General features: G+C 43.3%; 1 protein-coding gene across 2 annotated transcripts; it reads left to right on the forward strand.

Moving 5' to 3' along the window:
* The first annotated feature begins 79 nt into the window (after positions 1-79).
* On the forward strand, positions 80-20,001 carry MZT1 (mitotic spindle organizing protein 1). 2 transcript variants are annotated; one of them, XR_004644062.1, is made up of 4 exons: positions 80-199; positions 11,888-12,033; positions 18,268-18,384; positions 19,681-20,001. XR_004644062.1 is itself a non-coding variant. In XM_034758360.1 (3 exons), the coding sequence occupies exons 1-3, from the start codon at positions 151-153 to the stop codon at positions 18,289-18,291; spliced, it is 219 nt and encodes a 72-aa protein (XP_034614251.1). In that variant the 5' UTR covers positions 80-150; the 3' UTR covers positions 18,292-20,001. The 2 variants fall into 2 exon arrangements, 1 of the variants encoding a protein (XP_034614251.1); XM_034758360.1 differs by having other exon boundaries at positions 18,268-20,001.
* The last annotated feature ends 1,889 nt before the right edge of the window (positions 20,002-21,890 follow it).

The following is a 21,890-nucleotide window of genomic DNA, read 5'->3' on the forward strand; positions in this document are numbered from 1 at the left end:
GGCCTGAGGGTGACAGAGGGAGGTCAGGCAAGGACGGGCAGCCGCGCGTGCGTGGTGAGATTTTTCTGTTGGGGCGGGAATGTTTGAACCCCAGGGAGAGGGTGTCTGTTTCCGGGTTAGAGGTCTCGCGCTGAATAGGCTTCTGTCGCCATGGCGAGCGGCGCAGCCAATTTAAACGCGGTGAGAGAGACGATGGATGGTGAGTCCCAGGAGGCGCCGCTTATGGGTTCTGTTGCGGTCGCCTCGGGTGCCCGACCCGCGCAGCTGTCGGGGGGGCGGGGGTGACCTCAATGGGCGGCGGCGGCGCTCCCGGGCCCCAGGTTATCCCCGCGCGGCCCCCCTTGCCTGAGACAGGCCTCCCCCCCGCCCCCTCCCCAATGCCCGTGTGTTCTGTCCGCGACCGTTCAGCTGCCTCCCTTGCGGGGCCGCGCGTGTCGCCCGGGCTTCTGTTAGCGCGACCTATCGCCGCGGCGGCGCCCGGAGGCCTCCGTCAAGGGCGGGGCCCGAAGCGCTAGGGGACGTTGTATGCGCCTGCGATTGCGGCCGAGCTCCGGGGCCGCGGTGTAGCCGTTAAGGACCGCTACGGCGGGTGTACTGAGCCGGCCCAGGAGCCAAGCGCGGCGGTGACACGGAGCTCGCCCCCGTGGTCTCTGCTCTCTACGGCCCGCTGCTGAGAGAAGAACAAAATCACATTCACATGGGGGGAAAAGTCAGCGTTGATGTGACTTTACATCGGGAAAATGAGATTCTCCAGAGAGCCAAGGTTTCCACGAGCGCTAATGCTGTGTGTGTTACAGGGGGAGGGATAGCTCAGTGGTTTGAGCATTGGCCTGCTAAACAAACCCAGGGTTGTGAGTTCAATCCTTACGGGGGCCACTTAGGGATCTGGGGCAAAATTGGTCCTGCTAGTGAAGGCAGGGGGCTGGACTCGATGACCTTTCGGGGTCCCTTCCAGCTCTATGAGATAGGTATATCTCCTTATATTATTATTATTTATTACATACAGTGTGAGGCTATAGCTGCCTGGATTTTATTTTCTCTCTTAAATAAAATGATGCACAAGACTACATTTGTGCAACTTGGCCAAGTCAACTCTGTGATACAAACCGTAAGTAGTTGTCAGATATTGGCGGCTGCTGATTGCTCACCTTCAGGAGCAGTTTGGTTGTGAGAATAGACAAAAAGAATGACATTTTCTAGCTCCATTATTTGCATTGTGTGTGTTCAATTATGTCTGCTTGCTATTGACAATAATACATTTTTCTACACTAGCCCTGCAGAGCCAGCACAAGAGAGAGTGAATTGGATTCTGTTTCTTTTTACCCAGCAGGATTATTTTCAGACTCAGTTTTGCAGGATTTTATGTGCAACATGGGGGATGTTTATTTTCAATCAGGCCCAAATTATACATGTTTAACTCTATACAACTGCAATTATAAGCTTTGTGTATTTTGGTGATAATGCATAAGTGGAACAGAACATTAAACTTTCTATTCCCAGGCTGTACTTCTAGGGATGACAGAAAAACGTATCCTTCTAGATCTAGTTAAGTAATCAAATAATCGAGGTACAATAAATGTGGGACTTGAAGATGGTCCCTCTCTTTTTTTGCAGTCACTTTTCAAAGTAGAACTAGAACTTAATGTTGTACCGACGCTAACACTTCTAATAAAATTACTTTTTTTTCCTGTCAATAGTAAGATACAGGAAAACACCTGAAGATTATTTCCTTCATGTACAGTAATCCTGTTTGCAGTGACTGCAAATGAAACACCGAAGTTCTTTTCCTTAACCACAGATCTATAAACTTTTTTGGGGGCGGGGGACAAATGTTGGCATGAAAATGGAACCTGTTATATATCTTTTAATTCAAGCTTTTTCATTACTATTACGTTAAGAATATTTGTTTGGCGATGTTACGGAGTGCACAGTCTCGATGCTCTGTAACCACTCAGAATGAAGTTCAGACAATACCCTCTGATGTGTGACACCGTTTAGGGCACACTCTAACTAGGGCAAGCCTCCTTTGCCTCAGTGCTTCCTTGGGTCTGATCTCTGAGCATTCAGCACCTCTGCTCAGAGCGTGAGCTCCTCACAGTGAGTCCACTGGATAGGACACCTGGGGAAACCTTCCATCCCCCCTCCCAATGGGGCCATGCACCCCATCTTTGCAATTATAAGTGACTCACCAAGTGAGGTAAAACAGAAGGGTTTATTAGTTGACTGGGACACAGTGTTGAACAGATCTTGTTAGTACAGAAACCCAGCGATGTCCATCTTGGGGAATCCAGAGCCCTGGACTCTCCCATGTGAGTCCTATGTGAGACTGACTCATTTCCAGTAGCCAACCCTCAGTCACAACGAGTTGCCTCTCCTCCATCCTTTGTCTCTTTCCCAGGTTTTCAATTCTTGCTTTGTTCTCTAACACCTCTGGCTGGCTCTTGCAAAGGATCAGTTGCCAGGATATAGTGTTAGTTATTGTCTGGGCCAGGCAGACAGACAGCAGTCACACCTGCCCTCTAAGGGTCTCTGCAACGATCATACACCCTTGTACCCTCACCTAGATCAGAGGTGGCATAAACTACAGCCCGTGGGCCACATCCAGCCCATAGGACGGTCCTGCTGGCCCCTGAGCCCCTGGCCCGGGAAGCTAGCTCCAGGCCCCTCCCCCGCAGCCACAGGGCTGGGGGATTGGGTAAGAGGCAGGGAGTCCCGGGGGGTGGTCAGGGGACAGGAGGTGGTTGGATATGGCGGAGGTTCGGGGGGCAGGGGATAGGGAACAGGTGGGGTTAGATAGTGGATGGGGTTCTGGGGGGGTGGTTAGGTGGTCCTGGGGCATGGTCAGGGGACAAGGAGCGGGGTTGGGGGGGGGGTTGGATGGGTGGGGAGTTCTGAGGGAAGTGGGAGGGGTCAGATAGAGGGTGGGGGCCAGGCTGTTTGGGGAGACACAGCCTTCCCTACCTGGCCCTCCATACAGTTTTGCACCCCTATGTGGCCATCGGGCCAAAAAATTTGCCCACCCCGACCTAGATACTTGAGTAACACATAGGGGAAATTGGGGCACACACACAGTATTCAGATAAAACATTAAGAACATTTCCACTTCGTCACAGAGGGCATGTAATTCTTTTTGCATTCCCATTTATGAATGGACAACAGACTGTCAAACGTTAATGGTCACAGTTGGCATTATTTTGTCCTCTTTAGTCTTCACATTATAAAGAATTAAGTATGGTCAGATTTAACTATTTTTGTGTTTAATGTGCGTGACTTTTAAAATTAGTAAAATATTCTTAATCTTAATTTATGAAAAGAAAAATTGAAAGCGAAGAAATGCATAATTAAGGCTCTACAAACATCCTTAACTCTGCTACTATATGTAGAGCCCTGCCTGGCTACAAATTTACTACCTGAGGATGCGGATATAAATCGGTATCCACAGAACTACAGGGCTCTCCTGGGAACCACAGGGCAAAATGAGCAAAATGTGGGGGTGCCGCTCTCAGGAGCCAGCGCCCCACACCAGCAGCTCCTCCAGCGCGGCTGTACTGCCCCGCCCACCGGGGCGGGCACCAGGCTCACCAGCAGCTGTCCCTCTTTGTGCTCTTGTGGTCATCCGCCGTGCACACCCCCAGACAGGAGATGCTGATAGCTGCGTGGAAGGGCTGGGGGCAGGGCTGGGGGCAATACAGCTGCGCTGGTGGTGCCGCCGGTGTGGGACGTTGGCTCCTGGGAGCGGCAGCCCAATGTTCTGTTTCTTTTGCCACTACAGTTCCTGGGAGAGCCATGCAGTTTTGTGGATACTGATTTATATCTGTGGATATACATTTGTATCCACTCAGGGCTCAAGCTATATTCCTGATGACCTTCAAGCTAGAGACCAGAAACCTTTTTCCACCCATCCACCTTCTCAATTTTTTTATGGAACATACAAAACCCAATGATAGATGAAAAATTCATGGTTAAAAATGAAGTTTTAGCATCTCCATAACATTGTTGATCATTTACACCTGTATATAATCAAGAAAAAAATCACAAGAGCATAATTATACCAGATACCTGAGAGCTGTGTGTGTGTTGTATGTCATAAAGCAGAGTGACTTTACTGCATTTATCAGATGGGCAGTCTGGTTCGATTACTAAACATGGGTTAATACTTTTGGACGATCAAAACAATTAATTTTTTTAATTAAAAGTTTCTTTAATACCTTCCCCAATTTGAGAGATTTTTTTTATATTCCTAAAATTCAGTAACTTGCATTAGCTTACACCGTTCAGTGTGCAGTAACTGAAAGTGACAAGTAATTTTTAGCTCAAGGGTGGGCAAACTACAGCCCACAGTCCATTTCCGGCCTGTGAGACATTTTTATCTGGCCCTTGAGCTCCCGTCAGGGAGTGGGGTCGGGAGCTTGCCGTGCTCCCAGCCCCTGACTCAGTGATGAGCAGTTTGAGCACCATCTTCCTGGAAGATTCTTCTGGCACACAGAAGAGCCACATTGTGCAGGTGTGACTTCACCAACCCTACATGGCAGCATGCCGAATTCCCTCCCAGTCTCCTATGGCCCCACCCTCAAGAGCCTCAAGTGGAGGGAAACCACCCAGGGGCTGTAGCTACACCCGGCCTAGCTCGGGTGCCTCCGTACATGGCACAGCTGCCTTGGTGTCACACTGCCAGCAGAGCCCCTGGTATCGCCCCTGTAGAGCTCCCCATGCGCCACACCTCATGAGTCCTCTCGCCCCACCTCAGTAATATCCCTTACTATATACAAACTATTAATGAAATCAACAGTGCAAACAACTCAAAGAACAACAGTAAGAACATTTTAGGGGGGGAGTCTGGGGCCTAAAGTTACAGGTGAGTTTACACTTGTCTCTGCCTCTTCTTGTCCCCATGGGTTGTGGAATAGAGTGCCATAGCTCAAAATTGTCGGGGGCACTGACGCCTGATAAATCCAGGCTAGAGAGACAGCCCACACCAGTTTTTTCACAGTGCATGCCATCTTGTAAAAGAGCAGTTTGAAATAAGGGCAGCGATTAGGATTTTCTTTTCCCTTTCAAAAATGAGTGCTGCAAAAAAAAGAAAAGTGGACAGTGACTGTTGGGTTTTCAACAAAGAATGGAATGCAAAATATTTTTTCACAAATGTGGACTCGAAGGCTGTACGCCTGATTTGTCGGGAGAGCATTGCGGTGTTCAAGGAGTACAATTTGAATCATAATTTTTCAATGAAACATCCTAATTATAGCAACTATTTAACAACTGAGGAAAGAGCAAGAAAAGCTGAAAAACTCACCACGAACTTAAAAACTCAGCAAAATATATATGTATAACAAGCTGAAGTTCAAGAAGCCACTAGGCAAGATATGTTCTGGCGTAAAAATAAGCCCTTTGCTTTCGGGGAATTTTTGAAAGAATGCATGGTTGATTTTGCTAGCGTACTGTGCCCAGAATACCAAACAAATTTGAGAACTTTAGTTTGTCATGAAGAACTGTTACTCGCCGTGTAGAAGTGATGAACATTTGACTTCTGAGTTGAACAAGAAAGCAAGGGCTTTACGTTTTTTTGTTCGCTCTCGATGACAGCACTGATATTAAGGACATAGTACAGTTACTGGTTTTGTCAGAGGAATTGACGACAAATTTGAAATCGGGAATTTTTATCAATGGAATCAATGAAAGGCACAACTAAGGGATCGGATTTATACAAGGTGGTGTCTGGCTGCCTTGAACATCTGAAGCTCCCCTGGGGTAAACTGGCAAACATAACCACAGATGGATTGCCAAATTTAACTGGGAAAAACGTAAAAGATTAAAGAGAATTCAGGACAACGTAAAAGAAGATGACTCTGATAAAGAGGTGATTTTTCTGCCCTCTGTAAAAATGTCCTGGACATTGACCATGTTGTTCACCCAGTAGTGAAAATAGTGAACTACATAAGAGCAAGGGGACTTAATCATTGGCAATTGATTTCCCTTCTTGGAGACACTGACACTGAACATCAGGACTTACTTTATCATACAAATGTCCGCTGGCTCGGCCTAGGAAAGGTATTGCAGCAAGTGTGAGAGCTCAGAGATAAAATTCGCACTTTCTGGAGATGCAGGGGAAAGAGAATGATTTCCCTGAATTAAAGAATTCAAACTAAGTGTGTGACCTCACTTTTGGTGTGGATATCTTGGCACATTTAAATGAACTTAATGTAAAACTACAAGGAAAGAATGTGTTTGTACACAAATTGTATTCTAGTGTGACAGCTTTCAAAGCCAAGTTAGTCTTGTTTTCAAAACACATTAAGGACAAAGTGTTCACTCACTTTCCAACACTGAAATACTTGAAAGTGTCACCAGAGAAGACAGAAAAGTACAGCAAAGTTTTGTGTGACTTGCATGGAGAATTTTCTCGTTTCTCTGACTTTGAGAAGATAGAGAAGACACTGGAGCTGGTGTCATTCCCACTGTCATTTGACTACAAGAAAGCCCTGCAAGAATTACAACTGGAGCTCATTGATCTCCACTGTGATTCCACCTTGAAGGAGAAGTACAGTTCAGAAAAACTGAACAAGTTTTATGCCACCTTGAGTGAAACAAAGTTCCCAAATGTCTGCAAGGTAGCACAGAAAATCCTTGTTTTGTTTGGCTCCACTTATGTGTGCGAACAAACATTTTCCCTGCTGAATTACAATAAATCTCGCTACAGATCCCAGTTAACTGACCAGCATCTCAGCTCGGTATTGCAGATTTCCACGACGAGAATGACACTGGACTTTGATGCTATTATAAAGAAGGGTGACTAGCTGCATTGTTCACATTAATCAAAAAGTGCGTGGAAAGGGGTTAAGTTTGATTTAATTATTGTAATACACTGTTATGATATATTAGTAAGTAAGGTTTTATGTTTAATTCCACTAAAATGTATTTTTATTAAATAGAGTTTATTTGAATATCTCTGAATTGTTAATTTCATGAGCATTCATGGCCCACCATGCAATTTCCATACCCAGATGCGGCCCTCAGGCCAAAAAGTTTGTCATCCCCAGTTTTAGCTCTGCTATACACAGAAACAACCATTGGCTAGTTTATATAATGTCAGAGTCTTAAAATATTGACTATATAAATAGCCAAAGTAAGGGAAAACATACTAATCTAAAGCTTGTTAACAGTGATATTGAAGTGGCATGATAGTAGGTGGCTATCAACTGAAAATGCTTACTTACTGTTTTCAGCGTCTGCCTGCTGAGTTGTACAGATGCTAGTTCTAAAAAAAACCTTATAGATTTGTGAGCCCTAAAGTGCCTAAAGTGTAGTCTTTCAAAATCTATAGTACTCGTATTTTCCCTGTGATGTATGCAATGATTTCTGGGAGGACACATTTACTGATACGTCCAGGTTTGTATAGTTATGACTGATACCTGCACAATTGGAATCATTAGCATCCAATCGAATTCTTCTTTTGATAATGCTTGCTAATACAAAATGAAGTGACATTCACCCCGGTTCACACAGTCAGCATAAGACTTAAGTGGTACGTAAGTTTTATGCTGGCCTTTCTCACAGAGGTGAAGTTCACCCTCTATCACTACATTTAAAATAAAAAATGGCATGCTCCTCAAATGTTGTCTAAAATTAGAAATTTGCATCTCGCTATTTATATATCCAGTATTTAGATCGCTGTTTGGCAGTTTGATGTTTCAAAAGGCCTTGAATATGTGGATATTTAATGCTCAATTAATTAGTCCCCTTTTGATCTTAAGTGCTGTTTTATGTGCTTACCGCCCTCATTTCCTTGCCTCCTTAGCAAAATAATAGCTATACTTTTTACCACCTTGGCTTTTGAGAGTAAGGCTTTTGAGAGTAAGGCTATGTCCACATTACAGATCTTACAGCGGCATAGCTGTACTGCTGCAGCTGTGCTGCTGTAAGGTCTCCCTTGTAGCCGCTCTATGCCAATGGGAGAGAGCTCTCCCATCAGCATAATTAAACCACCCCCCAACGAGCTGCAGTAGCTATGTTGGCGGGAGAGCATCTCCTGCTGACCTATCGCTGTCCACACCAGCACTTCTGTCAGTAAAACTTAGGTCGGACAGGGGTTGGTTTTTTTCACTGCCCTGAGCGACATAAGTTATACCAACATAAGTGGTAGTGTAGACATAAACTAAGGCTTTCTTGACAGTAGCTTTGATCTGACCTTTTAGAATGTGTCTGAAAGCATTTGAGAGAAGAAAATAAAATTACACAGCTGAATTTGGAGAGAGAGAGAGAGAGAGAGAGAGGTTTTTGGGCAAGAGCAATCATTCCATAGTCAGAATAAAGTGAAATTAGAGCAACTATTAACGACAGATTAGGGAAAAAAAATAGTTATAAAAGTTGCAAATATGTGAAAAAATTACAGTAGAACCTCAGTTACGAACACCAGAGTTACAAACTGACCGGTCAACCACACACCTCATTTGGAACTGGAAGTAAGCAATCTGGCAGGAGCAGAGACAAGACGAAAAAAACAAATACAGTACTGTGTTAAATGTAAATTACTAAAAGAAAAGGGGGAGGGCCTAAAAAAATTGACAAGGTAAGGAAACTGTTTCTATGCTTGTTTCATTTAAATTAAGATGGCTAAAAGCAGCATTTTTCTTCTGCATAGTAAAGTTTCAAAGCCGTATGAAGTCAATGTTCAGTTGTAAATTTTTGATAGAAAAAACATAATGTTTTGTTCAGAGTTACGAACGCTTCAGAGTTACAAACAGCCTCCATTCCTAAGGTGTTCGTAACTCTACAAATACTTGATCAAATATCTCAATCAGATAAATGTACAAGAGATACTCCTGGGGGAATTCTGTGTCACTGTGCATGTGCAGAATTCATGCCCCCACAGATTTCTTTGCTTCCCTGCAGAAAAATTACTTCTGACAGGGAAGGCGCAAGAGCGGTCACGCGCCCCTCTCCGTAGCACAGGCAGGTTGGTTCAGGCACCCGGAGCAGCTGGTTGGAATGTAAATCACCACCGTGTGGGGGAGGGAAGATAGTCGTGCGTGTGAGAAAGAGAAACACTCTGTCCCTGTCGCTCGCTATTGCAGCATGCTCGATGCAGGGGGCAGGACTTTAGGCTGATTCTGAGGAGTAGGTATGGGGCAGGCTCGGTCCACTAAGGCAGAGCAGAATGTAGCAGCCTGCCGCCTTAGTGATTGTTCCCGTTGTCTTTGTGAAATCCCCCAGGAGTGTAAAAGTTTTAAGGCTCTTTTATGTTGCCAGAGTGGTGTAAAGGACAGTATGGCCTTATAAATGCTGATGATACTTTAGTGATTAGAACTGGTCTAAATTTTTGGACTGACAAAATTTCCTATCAAAATCTGCTCCATGAACTATTTGCTACTGACCTTTTGGGAGATGTTCAGTAGCCAATATAAATTGGTTGATTTCCCAGCCCTCACTTGCTTTTCAGTTGCCTATGATGTAACACTAAGCGTATGGCTCCATATATTTGAGGATTAATAACTAGAAATAAAGGGTCAAACCTACCTGCGTTACTATTAGGCAAGAGGGTTTGGGAATTTCCTCCAATGCTCCCCACTCCCATTCTTCATCCATTATATTGTAGTTTAAATAAATTACAGAAATAACTGAAACCAGAGTGATTTTGTTATTTTGACAAATAACCCATGCAGAATTTTGCAGAATGTTGAAATATTGTATGCAGAATTTTTAATTTTTTTTGCGCAGAATTCCCCCAGGAGTAAAGAGATTTTTGTGTTATTTCTTCAGTTCAGAGAGATCAAGGTTGGCCTTATGGTGAAAAGCTGTGTGATTCTCCCCTGGAGCACTGCTTTACCGCGTTATATCCGAATTCATGTTATATCGGGTCGCATTATATCGGGGTAGAGGTGTATGTACTAAAAGCTCATTTAAAAAGTTAAATGTAGTGTTCTGACTTCAAAATATACTGTGTTTATATAATTGCAGTATTTTCAAGGTCATTATGAGAATTACAGCCACCTTTAGTTAAGCAGGGAGAACATATCAATAGAACTCACGTGTCAAAAGTACTGAACACTTGGCAGCTCCCACCAGCTTCGTTGGGCTCTTCTGCGTTCTTAGCCCTTCTGAAAATTAGGCCACTTGCCTACATGCCTAATTATGGACATAGATTCCTAACTTTAGGCACTCATTTTTGAACATCTTGGCCTAGCCTATATGTGTGGGTGATCTTATTTTTTTTAAAGCTGTACTTCAGTATACCATAAATTTATACTGCAGTAAAACATTTTTAGTATTTGTGAACTATATATCTTGTCAATATTCGCATGTTAGGAATCCAAACAGCCATCTGTTGTCCTTGTGTAATGGTGGAAGGAATGAAGTAGTATTTGTATTTCAAATTTTTGAAAGCTTTGTTTCTTTGCGATTATAGAAACGTTATAAGTAACATTTCTTAATATAAATAAATCACTGTTGTCCGGGAACCTTGTACTGCTCTACCATAATGAAAGCTTTTCATAAGATTCAAAAGGGAGTAGTATCTAGTCAGAGGATGCCATTTCACCACAAACATGCTTGGATGAAATTGCTTGTAGTGGAATGGGCAGTTCAGAAATTGTTAGTAGATGAGAAGAATGTAAGGCAAAAGGGTAATGATGATGGGAAAAACTAGCCAGTAAAAATCTAGAACGAGTATCTTGAGTCACTGAATCAAGTGATGGCCATTCTTGTAACACATGGCATTGGGATTGTCAAAGGGAGAACCAAGTATAGATGTAGGAGTGAGGGCCTAGGACAGTGGTTCTCAACCCAGGGTACACGTACCCTAGGGGATACACAGAGATTTTTCCAGTCAACTCATCTAGATATTTGCCTAGTTTTACAACAGGCTACATAAAAAGACTAGCCAAGTCAGTACAAACTAAAATTTCATAAAGACAATGACTTGTTTATACTGTTCTATATACTATACGCTGAAATGTAAGTACAATATTTATATTCCAATTGATTTATTTTATCATTATATGGTAAAAATGAGAAAGTAAGCGATTTTCCAGTAATAGTGTGCTGTGACACTTTCATATTTTTGTGTCTGATTTTTGTAAGCAAGTAGTTTTTAAGTGAGGTGAAACTTGGCAATATTTAAGACAAATCAGATGCCTCAAAGGGGTACAGTAGTCTGGAAAGGTTGAGAGCCACTGGCTTAGGACACTTTTTAAAAGCTTAAGTTTAATATTTGCTCTCAAAAGCAAATAAAATTTAATATTTATGTCTGTATTGTCAGACCAAACATTAATATTGAGTAAAATTGATAATTAAATATGCAGTAATACAAAACAATATTATAATAGGCAACAGAGGGTCCTGTGGCACCTTTGAGACTAACAGAAGTATTGGGAGCATAAGCTTTCGTGGGTAAGAACCTCACTTCTTCAGATGCAATATTATAATAGTGTATTGTAATCATTAATTAAAACTGCTCCTGTTTTCTTTCCTATCTTCCATTTAATGGGCAAAAATTTGAATTATCGTTACAATTTTAGAATTTTTTTAAATCACTGTCTACAAATAAAAGCTTACTGCATTCTATAGACATGTTGACTATTCTTCCTATCACAACAGTAAACAAGTAATATCCTGGTTCAGTGAATGGGAAATACTAGAGTAGAGAATGTAAATGTGGATCTGAGTTTGGAGTCTGGGGCTTCTGACTCACATGGGGAAGGTGATTATGAATGTTATAGGTGGGGTTCACACTGTGGGGGGTGGATAGGTAGTGTTTCCATTTTCCCCATCCACAGAGGTTCAGCTTTTGAAAATCCCACCCTTAAGAAATAAATTCATTTTAAAGAGAAATGTCAGTAATCTCATTTAAACTTTAACAAAAACTAATTTTAATTTTTAAAAATTGTTGCAGTTCTGCTTGAGATTTCAAGAATATTAAACACTGGTTTGGATATGGAAACTCTGTCTATTTGTGTGCGGTTGTGTGAGCAAGGTATAAATCCAGAGGCGTTATCCTCAGTAATTAAAGAGCTACGCAAGGCTACAGAAGCGCTAAAGGTAAGGCAGTTTATGAAAAACATGCAGAGTTTTTGTTTTTGTTGTTGTTGTTTTTAATTAAAGCAAATCAAAGTTCAAATTACTGCACTTTTAGCTTTTCATATGAAATTGTACCTTTGCCTTGCATTTTAAATAAAATAAAAATAATAATCTTAGGAAACAAATCCTGTCGCCTTCATCCTGTATTGCTAATAGGATTTCGTCCAAAGCATAGAATCTGCAGATAACAAACCTTACAAATTTTTACTTGCTTTTTTCCTCTTACTTTGAATGAGTGGCATGTTTTGATGGACCAATAAAATTACTAACTTTCTTTATCATCAATCACAATGGTAAAATATGGGCAACTGGGCCTTTTTGTTCTTTGAGTGAACAGGTACACTTTCATGATAATTTTGCAAAGCTATAAATAATGTAGAGCCAGAGCCTCGATTATCTAACAATTTGCTCATCAGATTCTCAAATTTTATCAACAGATCCACACTTAGGCCTTGTCTACACTACGAGAGTAGTTCGATTTTACTTAAATCGAATATTTGGAATCGATATTGCAAAGTCGAACGTGTGTGTCCACACTAAGGACAGTAATTCGACTTTGTGAGTCCACACTAACGGGGAAAGCGTCGACATTGGAAGCGGTGCACTGTGGGCAGCTATCCCACAGTTCCCGCAGTCCCCGCTGCCCATTGGAATTCTGGGTCGAGCCAGCAATGCCTTCTGGGTAAAAAAATGTGTCGAGGGTGCTTTTGGGTAACTGTCGTCATCCATCCATCACTCACTCCCGCCCTCCCTCCCTCCCTGAAAGCGCCGGCGGGAAATCATTTCGCGCACTTTTCAAGTCATTGACAGCGCGGACGCCACAGCACTGTGAGCATGGAGCCCGCTGCAACCATCGCTGCAGTTGTGGCCGCTCTCAACGCCTCGCAGCTTATCATACAGGTTGCCCTGAGGCAGATGCAGAAACGTCAGGCGAGGAGGCTACGTCAACGCGGTGATGGCCTGAAGTCTGAGAGTAGCACAGACCTCTCAGAAAGCAGGGGACCCAGCGCCGAGGACATCACGGTGGCAATGGGTCATGTTGATGCCGTGGAACGGCGATTCTGGGCACGGGAAACAAGCACTGAGTGGTGGGACCGCATAGTGCTGCAGGTCTGGGATGAATCACAGTGGCTGCGAAACTTCCGCATGCGGAAGGGAACTTTCCTTGAACTTTGTGAGTTGCTGTCCCCTGCCCTGAAGCGCAATGACACCCGGATGCGACCAGCCCTGACTGTCCAGAAGCGAGTGGCCATAGCCCTCTGGAAGCTTGCAACGCCTGACTGCTACCGGTCAGTCGCGAGCCAGTTTGGGGTGGGCAAATCTACCGTGGGGGTTGTTGTGATGCAAGTAGCCAAGGCAATCGTTGATGTACTGCTGCCAAAGGTAGTGACCCTGGGAAACTTGGAGGCGATCATAGATGGCTTCGCAGCGATGGGATTCCCAAACTGCGGTGGGGCCATAGATGGAACTCACATCCCTATCCTGGCACCGGACCACCAGGCCAGCCAGTACATTAACAGAAAGGGCTACTTTTCCATGGTGCTGCAAGCACTGGTGGACCACAGGGGACGTTTTACCAACATCTACGTGGGATGGCCGGGCAAGGTTCATGACGCTCGTGTTTTCAGGAACTCTGGTCTGTTTAGACGGCTGCAGCAAGGTATTTACTTCCCGGACCACAAAATAACTGTTGGGGATGTGGAGATGCCTATAGTCATCCTCGGGGACCCAGCCTACCCGCTAATGCCCTGGCTCATGAAGCCCTATACAGGTGCCCTGGACACTGAAAAAGAACTCTTCAACTACCGGCTGAGCAAGTGCAGAATGGTGGTGGAGTGTGCTTTTGGACGTCTCAAGGGGAGATGGAGAAGCTTGCTGACTCGCTGTGATCTCAGCGAAACCAATATCCCCATTGTTATAGCAGCTTGCTGTGTGCTCCACAATCTCTGTGAGAGCAAGGGGGAGACCTTTATGGCGGGGTGGGAGATTGAGGAAATTAGCCTGGCTGCTGATTACTCACAGCCAGACAGCCGGGCGATTAGAAGAGACCAGCGGGAAGCGCTGTGCATCCGGGAGGCTTTGAAAGCAAAGTTCCTGAGTGAGCAGGGTAACCTGTGACTTTCTAATTTTGTGTACAGAGAAGCCTTCACCCCACTTCCAACACACGTTTCAAAATAAAAATAGTTCTACTTTGTTAAAGCACACCGTTTTCTGTAATACTGTTTTCGCGGGAATTTTTTAAAACTGGGACGCAGACTGTGGTGCGGAGCGGGTGTAGTGTAGTCGCGCGAATGCAGCTTCTAAACTGAAGGACTGACAGGCTCCGGTGCGGTGGGATGGTTCTTTCAACGGAGCCTGTCACCCCTCCTGATAGGGACTGTGTGTATGGGGGTACTATGTGACTTTGTGGCGGGGGGGGACGCTTACAGATCCCCTGCTGTGTGGCTCTGTGATCCTGCCTAAGGACCGCCGCTTCAGATCTCTAACTGCCCTCCCGTGCCACAAAGTCACAGAGCAACCCACCTCCCACCACATAACATGAAAAGAACCTCCCAGACTAACCAGGGTAAGTAGTCACTGCATCACTGCACTATGTATGTGCCCTGCTGCTGTGCCTGCCCCCGACTATGTACCCTGCCAAAGGTGACTGTCCTGTCCAATTACCAACCCCCTTTCCCCCCCTCCTCCAAAAGAACATGATGGAAACAGTAGTTAACAGAAACATATTTTTTATTAACAACTACACAGGGGACTGGGAAGTGAAACTTGGACGGGGGCTTGTGTCAGGCGGGAAGGAAAGAACTTGTCAAACTTTGGGGACTGAGAGCCTTCTGCTGCTCGAGCTCTCTGCAGGGGTGCAGTGAGAGTTAGCAGGGACTCTGCCGCCTCTCCTTCTGTGCACTTTGGGTGAAGGGAGTATGGGACTTGGTGGCGGGGGAGGGCGGTTAGAGATGGACTGCAGCGGGGCTCTGTCCTCCTGCCTCCGTTCCTGCAGAACATCCACAAGGCGCCGGAGCGTGTCCGTTTGCTCCCTCAGTAGTCCAAGCAGGGTTTGAGTCGCCTGCTGGTCTTCCTGACGCCACCTCTCCTCCCGATCCATGTTTGCTTGGTGCATTCGGGTCAAGTTTTCCCGCCACTGGGTCTGCTGTGCTGCCTGGGCTCGGGAGCAGGCTATAAGCTCTGAGAACATGTCCTCCCGTGTCCTCTTCTTCTTATGCCTAATCCTCCCTAGCCTCTGGGAGTGTGATGACAGGCTAGGTTGTGAGACAGTCGCAGATGGGGCTGTGGGAATGGGAAAAAGGGAGTGAATTCCTCAGAAAGCTAAATGTACTTGTGAACAAAGAACATAGTCTTTCTCTGTGAACAGGACCATGCACAGCACCTATCACATGCGCACTCAGCACAAGGTCGAATTCTCGGCCTTCGCATTCAGTGTCTGGGGTTTTGCAGAGCACTTTCGAGAACCCTGTCAGGACAACGGAATTGCTCTTGCACGCAGACATGGTAAGCCGTAGATTCGTGGCAGCTTAAAACTTTAATATTAGCAATGGCCTCATTTCACATTGAAATCAATGTCGGTCCCTGCTGCCAGCAATCCGGCAAGCAGGAAGTCTGCTCCTGTCCCACACCCTCGCGGCTGTCCCCGGGAACGATCCCTTTCGGCTGACCCTCTCCCGCCTCCACCGCGTGGCTGCAAACCAGCGGTTACAGTTCTGTAAAGGAACGGTAAAGCAGTCCCAACACTAACATTCCCCTACCTCATTCAAAGCAGGTCGTCATGAGCGACATCACCCTCATGAGGATCTCTGAGAGCAACAGACAGAGAATGCTCCGGGAAAGCCTTCAAAGACCAGGGCCGTATGCCGCCATGCTGTGCCAAGCAATGATTCCGGAGTACTTGCTAGTCTCGTGGCGCGGCAACGTGTCCTACTACGGAGGACCCAATAAGGCCGCTCTCCCCAAGAACCTAATGCAGCGGATTTCAAATTACCTGCAGGAGAGCTTCCTTGAGATGTCCCCGGAGGATTTCTGCTCCATCCCCGGACATATAGACCGCATCTTACTGTAGCTGCAGTAGCAGGGACTAAACAGTAGAGCGGCTTGGGCAGGACAATCATGCAAAACTGGACATTGCTAGATTTTTTTCAAATAGTTGCACTGCCCATGACTGAACCGTTAAGTTAATCAAACTAATCATGAGAAACCCATTTTTTAAATTGTTAATAATCATGTTCTGTTACAAATAAATGTTTAGATGTTTACAACACTTACTGGATGATCCTTCACCAGATTCTGTGTCCGGGGTAACGGCTGGGGAGGGTTGGTAGGGGATCTCTGTAAGGGTGATGAAGAGATCCTGGCTGTCGGGGAAATCAGCGTTGTGAGCGCTGTCGACTGCCTCGTCCTCCTCATCTCCTTCCTCATCTTCCCCGTCCGCTAACATGTCCGAGGATCCGGCCGTGGACACTATCCCATCCTCAGAGTCCACAGTCAGTGGTGGGGTAGTGGTGGCGGCCGCACCGAGGATGGAATGCAGTGCCTCGTAGAAACGGGATGTCTGGGGATGGGATCCGGAGCGTCCGTTTGCCTCTTTGGTCTTCTGGTAGCCTTGCCTCAGCTCCTTGATTTTCACGCGGCACTGCGTTACATCCCGGCTGTATCCTCTCTCTGCCATGTCTTTAGAGATCTTCTCATAGATCTTTGCATTCCGTCTTTTGGATCGCAGCTCGGAAAGCACGGACTCATCGCCCCACACAGCGATGAGATCCAAGACTTCCCGATCAGTCCATGCTGGGGCCCTCTTTCTATTCTGAGATTGCACTGCCATCAGTGCTGGAGAGCTCTGCATCGTTGCCAGTGCTGCTGAGCTCGCCACGATGTCCAGACAGGAAATGAGATTCAAACTGGCCAGACAGGAAAAGGAATTCAAATTCAAATTTTCCCGGGGCTTTTCCTGTGTGGCTGGTCAGAGCATCCGAGCTCGTACTGCTGTCCAGAGCGTCAACAGAGTGGTGCACTGTGGGATAGCTCCCGGAGCTATTAACGTCGATTTCCATCCACACCTAGCCTAATTCGACATGGCCATGTCGAATTTAGCGCTACTCCCCTCGTCGGGGAGGAGTACAGAAGTCGAATTAAAGAGACCTCTATGTCGAACTAAATACCTTCGCGGTGTGGACGGGTGCAGGGTTAATTCGATGTAACGGCGCTAACTTCGACATAAACGCCTAGTGTAGACCAGGCCTCAGGCTTCAATTCCCATTCACCTCTATATCAAATCCTTGTTTTTTACCTTTTTACCTTTAAGGCTCTTCATAATTGAGCCCTACACACTCTAGCTGCTTTAGTAATCTTTCTCTCTTCTTCGAATCCCAATGTAAAAAATAATGATCTACATAAATGTAGACTGATACATGTACCTGAGAAGGTAGTATCAGTTCTTCCCCACATTAACTTTCTTGCATGTCATATCTGCATTCCCTGCCGTTTGTCTGTAGAGCCTTTCAGGGCAATGATATCTCTTCTGTGTTTATCCAGCATCCAGTGGTACCATTATATAAATATTTACTACTACTGCTGCTGTTACTATTACTACTACTATGAAAATGATCTGTATAACTCACTGTAGTGTTACTTATGAATTATGCCAGTGTCCTGAATTCATGCAGATAAAATGTTTATGCTACACCATTATGTATTTCATATTATATAATAAAAATATGGAAAGGACAAGAATAAGGATTCATATACATTTTACACATTTTGTTTGTTTGTTTTGGTTTACAGTTTAACAAGTAGGTGCGACCACATGACTATGTGTGGGTCTGTAGTAAAACATGCCCTAATCTGAACACCACCTGCATGAGTCAGTGCGAAAAGACCAGGTACAGCTCCTTGTTAGAATTATACACTTGGCTTTCCTATGTCAACTTTTGTCAAGTGATGGCTAAATTAATAAAGGAAGAATAGTGGGGGTCAAAAATATTATGAAAATGAAAATAATCCATGAAAGAGCCATTTAAGCCACATATTAAGATTATATATCACATGATTTATGATCTGTAAACTATTTAAACATTGTTGACCAAATAAAAGTAGTTGCAAGAAATGACCATTAGTGTTATAGCTGATCTATATCTCCACAGTGTTTATTTTCAGTGGGTTCATTATAATGAATTGTACTTCTCTTCCTAGGCTGCTGAAAATATGACAAGTTGACTTCATGGGAGAAGATACCTCGATGAGATAAATGTCGAGCTAGCAAAGGGTTTGAAGACTGGCTGCTATTCAGAAATATAGAATGAAGTTACTGTATGTTCAGGTTTCCAAACATTTCTGTAATCTTCTTTAAAAAGAAAAGGATGAGATGTAAAAGTGTAAAGCTTTATAGAAAAAGGCATATTGATGGAATTATCTAAATTATTCATTGCTTACTTTTTTCCTTTATTTTTTTTTTATAGGCTGTTGTATTTTGGAAATAGCATGATTATTATATGTATTCCTTATAAATCTGAGCTTTAGTTTTATAAACAATCTGTCAAATATTGCACGTCCACTGAATCTACCTAAAAGTTTAGTGAAGCTTAATCACTCTGATATAGTAGATATAACTTGTTGAGAGTTTTATTATAAACTCTTAATTTTGGACAATTTATGCATAATGGATTGATTAGTTTATTTTCTTCTGGTATGAAACTTGGCATTCAACTTCAGATGCAATTTTTTATGTACAAGCTATCATTTAAATCCATTCTAGGTTTTGTTTTTAATCAGAGAAAAGGGGAAAATAGTGAGAGTTTGCTTGCTTCTTTTAAAAAAAAAAAAAGCTTAAGATTTCAAAACTCAGCTTATCATTTTGATAGTTTGTTTTTTTCAGAACTGAATAATGTTTATTTAAAAAAAAAAAAGACTTTTCTAACAAGCTAACCTAAGTCTGCAAGCAGTTACCATACTTGAAGATTTATATGTACTTGAATTCCATAGTACATTTTTTATGCATTATATGGAATATCCTATTGACTTCAGTAGTGCTTTAATTAGGTTTATATCCTGTCTATTACAGATAGCAAATATTCCATTCGAATTCTCATGATCTTTAATCCTAGTCAAAGTATAGACCAGAGATGTCAAACTGATTAGGAAAGAACCAAATTCCATTTTTAATTATGGTCAGTGAGTTTGGGTATAAGACTATTTACTCCCCTCAATTGACAGTGGAATATCCACTGTCTAAAAAGTTTGCATAGGAATCAATGGTAGAATATACAGTAACGACATTTTTTGTTTTCATTTTAGTGTTCATTATCACTCAAAAGGAAAATATACTCATATTCAGGAGAATTGCTATTTCTCCCCTTTGTTTCTCTCTCCATCCTCCTTTCTTCATTTCCTTCCTTCTCCCTGTTTCTCTCTGTCTCCACTTCAATAATTCCTGCCCCTTCACCATTTTATCTATTGAAATCATTAGTGCTGATGAGTAGTTGTCATTACTGGGCTTAAAGAAGTGATGGGCCTCATGCGGGTCGCAGGTTGCCCACCACTGGTTTAAAGTCACTCCAACACAGATTAATAGGAAGCAGAGATCACACTTCTGATTTATTGTTTCAGGTTGTCTGCAGACTCGAGAAGATAACACTATATTGACTTACATTTGGAAAGCTATCTTTGCAGCCTGGAGACAGAAAACCTTTTTTTTTTTTTTTTTTAAATGGAATCTTAGATTCTGTATAATCTGAGTAGGACATGAGGACCACAGAAATGCATCAAGCAGGCCTAATGGTTGACACCCTATTATAGACAATATGTAAAATATGAGTTCATTTTAATAGTGATTTGCATCGTTTTATGTTTATTTTGCTACTTGGTAACATGTTCTTTTTGGTTTACTGTTTTACATATATGAAATAAAACATTTTAGTATCAAACCTGGGAAATTGAACTTTAGTGATGTGTGCTAATTATCATGGTACATCAGTGGCACCATAGTGAAAGTTGACACACAAAGTTCATTTTAATTAATTAGTGCTTTTCTGACTTGAATATTTGTGGCGGAGAATAATGAAAATTTTAAACGTGAACATGTTTGAATTATTTAAAGTATTTTTGGTTCCCAACACAGTTTTTCATATTTTTACAGTGTCTTGGGTTTTTTGTAATGTTTTTGGTGATGAGTGGCAAGAAGAAAGTTTAAAAATGCACAGTTGAACATTGGCGGGGGAAGGGGCACAGAAAATTAACAGTTAACTAGTTTGCGTAATTGAGTGGTGTCAAATCAGTTTACAACAGTAGAGCAAAATTGACAAAAGATTGAAGAGCATGCTGATAATGTTGACTTGCCCATCTCTTCGCGTTTTCCTGTCTAGTTTCCTAACCATAGATCCCGGGGAGGGGCCAGCTTCCCTGAGGACAAGGTGATTATTGTTCCATTTGCAAAGAATGGTACATAGTGGCATTACCTAAGGGCAGCCTCACTTCCTCTAGCAAAAGCTGTAGGGAAGTGCCAGCTATTGCTGAGGTCCATCTGTGGCTTCATTCCCTTTGGATACTTGCATCAAAGGACACATTTAGGGCTGTCTGGGTATGCCCTTGGTGACTATAGTTGAGTAAAGCAGATTTGTAGGGCAGTGGACCATGTGCTTTTAGGTCTGTGGTTGTGAACAGAACTTTACTCTCTATTTTCTGCTTTTTGTGAGTTTGACATTATTGTCCCTGAGAGACCCTAAGCAGTTTTCAAAATGTTTGTTTGAAGATACTACTATACAATTCATATGTATTAATCTATAACACTGCTTATACATGAAAGAAGGATACAAATACAAGGGTATATTTAGGGGTTAGGTTCCAGTCCTGCAAACACTGAAATATGTGCATAACTTCACTCGTGAATAGCGCCAAAAAGGTCAGTGGAAGAAACATGCTTTGATTTAAGGGTGGTTGGTTTTGGTATATTTACATTCCAAATACTGAACTAATAATGTCACAGAGAGCAAGAACTGATTTGTTAATAATTGATAGGAAATAGGGAGAGGACATCTCTCATATAACGTACTTTATTTTTAATATATAAGTAGCACACAAAGCATGCTAGACATTCTAAAACAAGTAATATACATCCTGAAATCGCAGCTTTTTTGTTAAATTTATTAATAGGGTAAATTATTATTCACAGTTTAATCTTCACTCCATTACTTTCACTTCTTTGTGTATGGAACTTGAAAGACAAAGGATAAAGAAGATAGGAGTATACATACGGAAGGATGGCTGGAATATAGGTAAGGTACTGGTAAGGATAGGGAATTGAGGGCTGGGCAAAGTTGGGGGAGGAGATGAGACAGGAGGACAAGTGCTTATAGCTTGATTAGACTAATGACAGTATGAAGAGCAAGTGCAAGCTGATAGCAATGGCAGTATGGATGAAACAAAATAATGGCAACAGTTTCCAAGTTCCAGTGTAAAGGTCAGGAGTCCTTCATTCACAGCTACCAAGATTTGCACAACGCTGTGTGTGACGCTTTATGCAAATTATGTCAAGCTAATTTGCATATGGTCAACATCATTTTACTGTCAATGTAGCCTTCTCCAAGCAGAGGTAGGGATAGGGCATGGAGTTGCACAATTGGCAACTATGAGGTTGGGGCCTGTGAGGCAGTTGGATGTCTAGGAGTGCTGTTGTGTGTTCAGAGCGCTTGAGCTGGTGGATGCTGATGGGTATCTCAGGATGCTGAAGTGACTGGCTGTTGCTGTCAGGGAATGAGTGGGAGAAATATGGACTCTGTCTGTAGACTGGAGTGGGCAGGGGTCTCTTGAGAGGTTGTGGG

The sequence above is a fragment of the Trachemys scripta genome, chromosome 1 (assembly GCF_013100865.1).
Source record: "Trachemys scripta elegans isolate TJP31775 chromosome 1, CAS_Tse_1.0, whole genome shotgun sequence".
NCBI lineage: Eukaryota > Metazoa > Chordata > Testudines > Emydidae > Trachemys > Trachemys scripta.

Coding starts and splice junctions, on each gene's coding strand:
- MZT1 (XM_034758360.1), top strand. CDS start 151: ATGGCGAGCGGCGCAGCCAATTTAAACGCGGTGAGAGAGACGATGGAT. Junction 200..11,887: donor GGTGAGAGAGACGATGGATG/GTGAGTCCCAGG, acceptor AAATTGTTGCAG/TTCTGCTTGAGATTTCAAGA. Junction 12,034..18,267: donor AGGCTACAGAAGCGCTAAAG/GTAAGGCAGTTT, acceptor TTCTCTTCCTAG/GCTGCTGAAAATATGACAAG.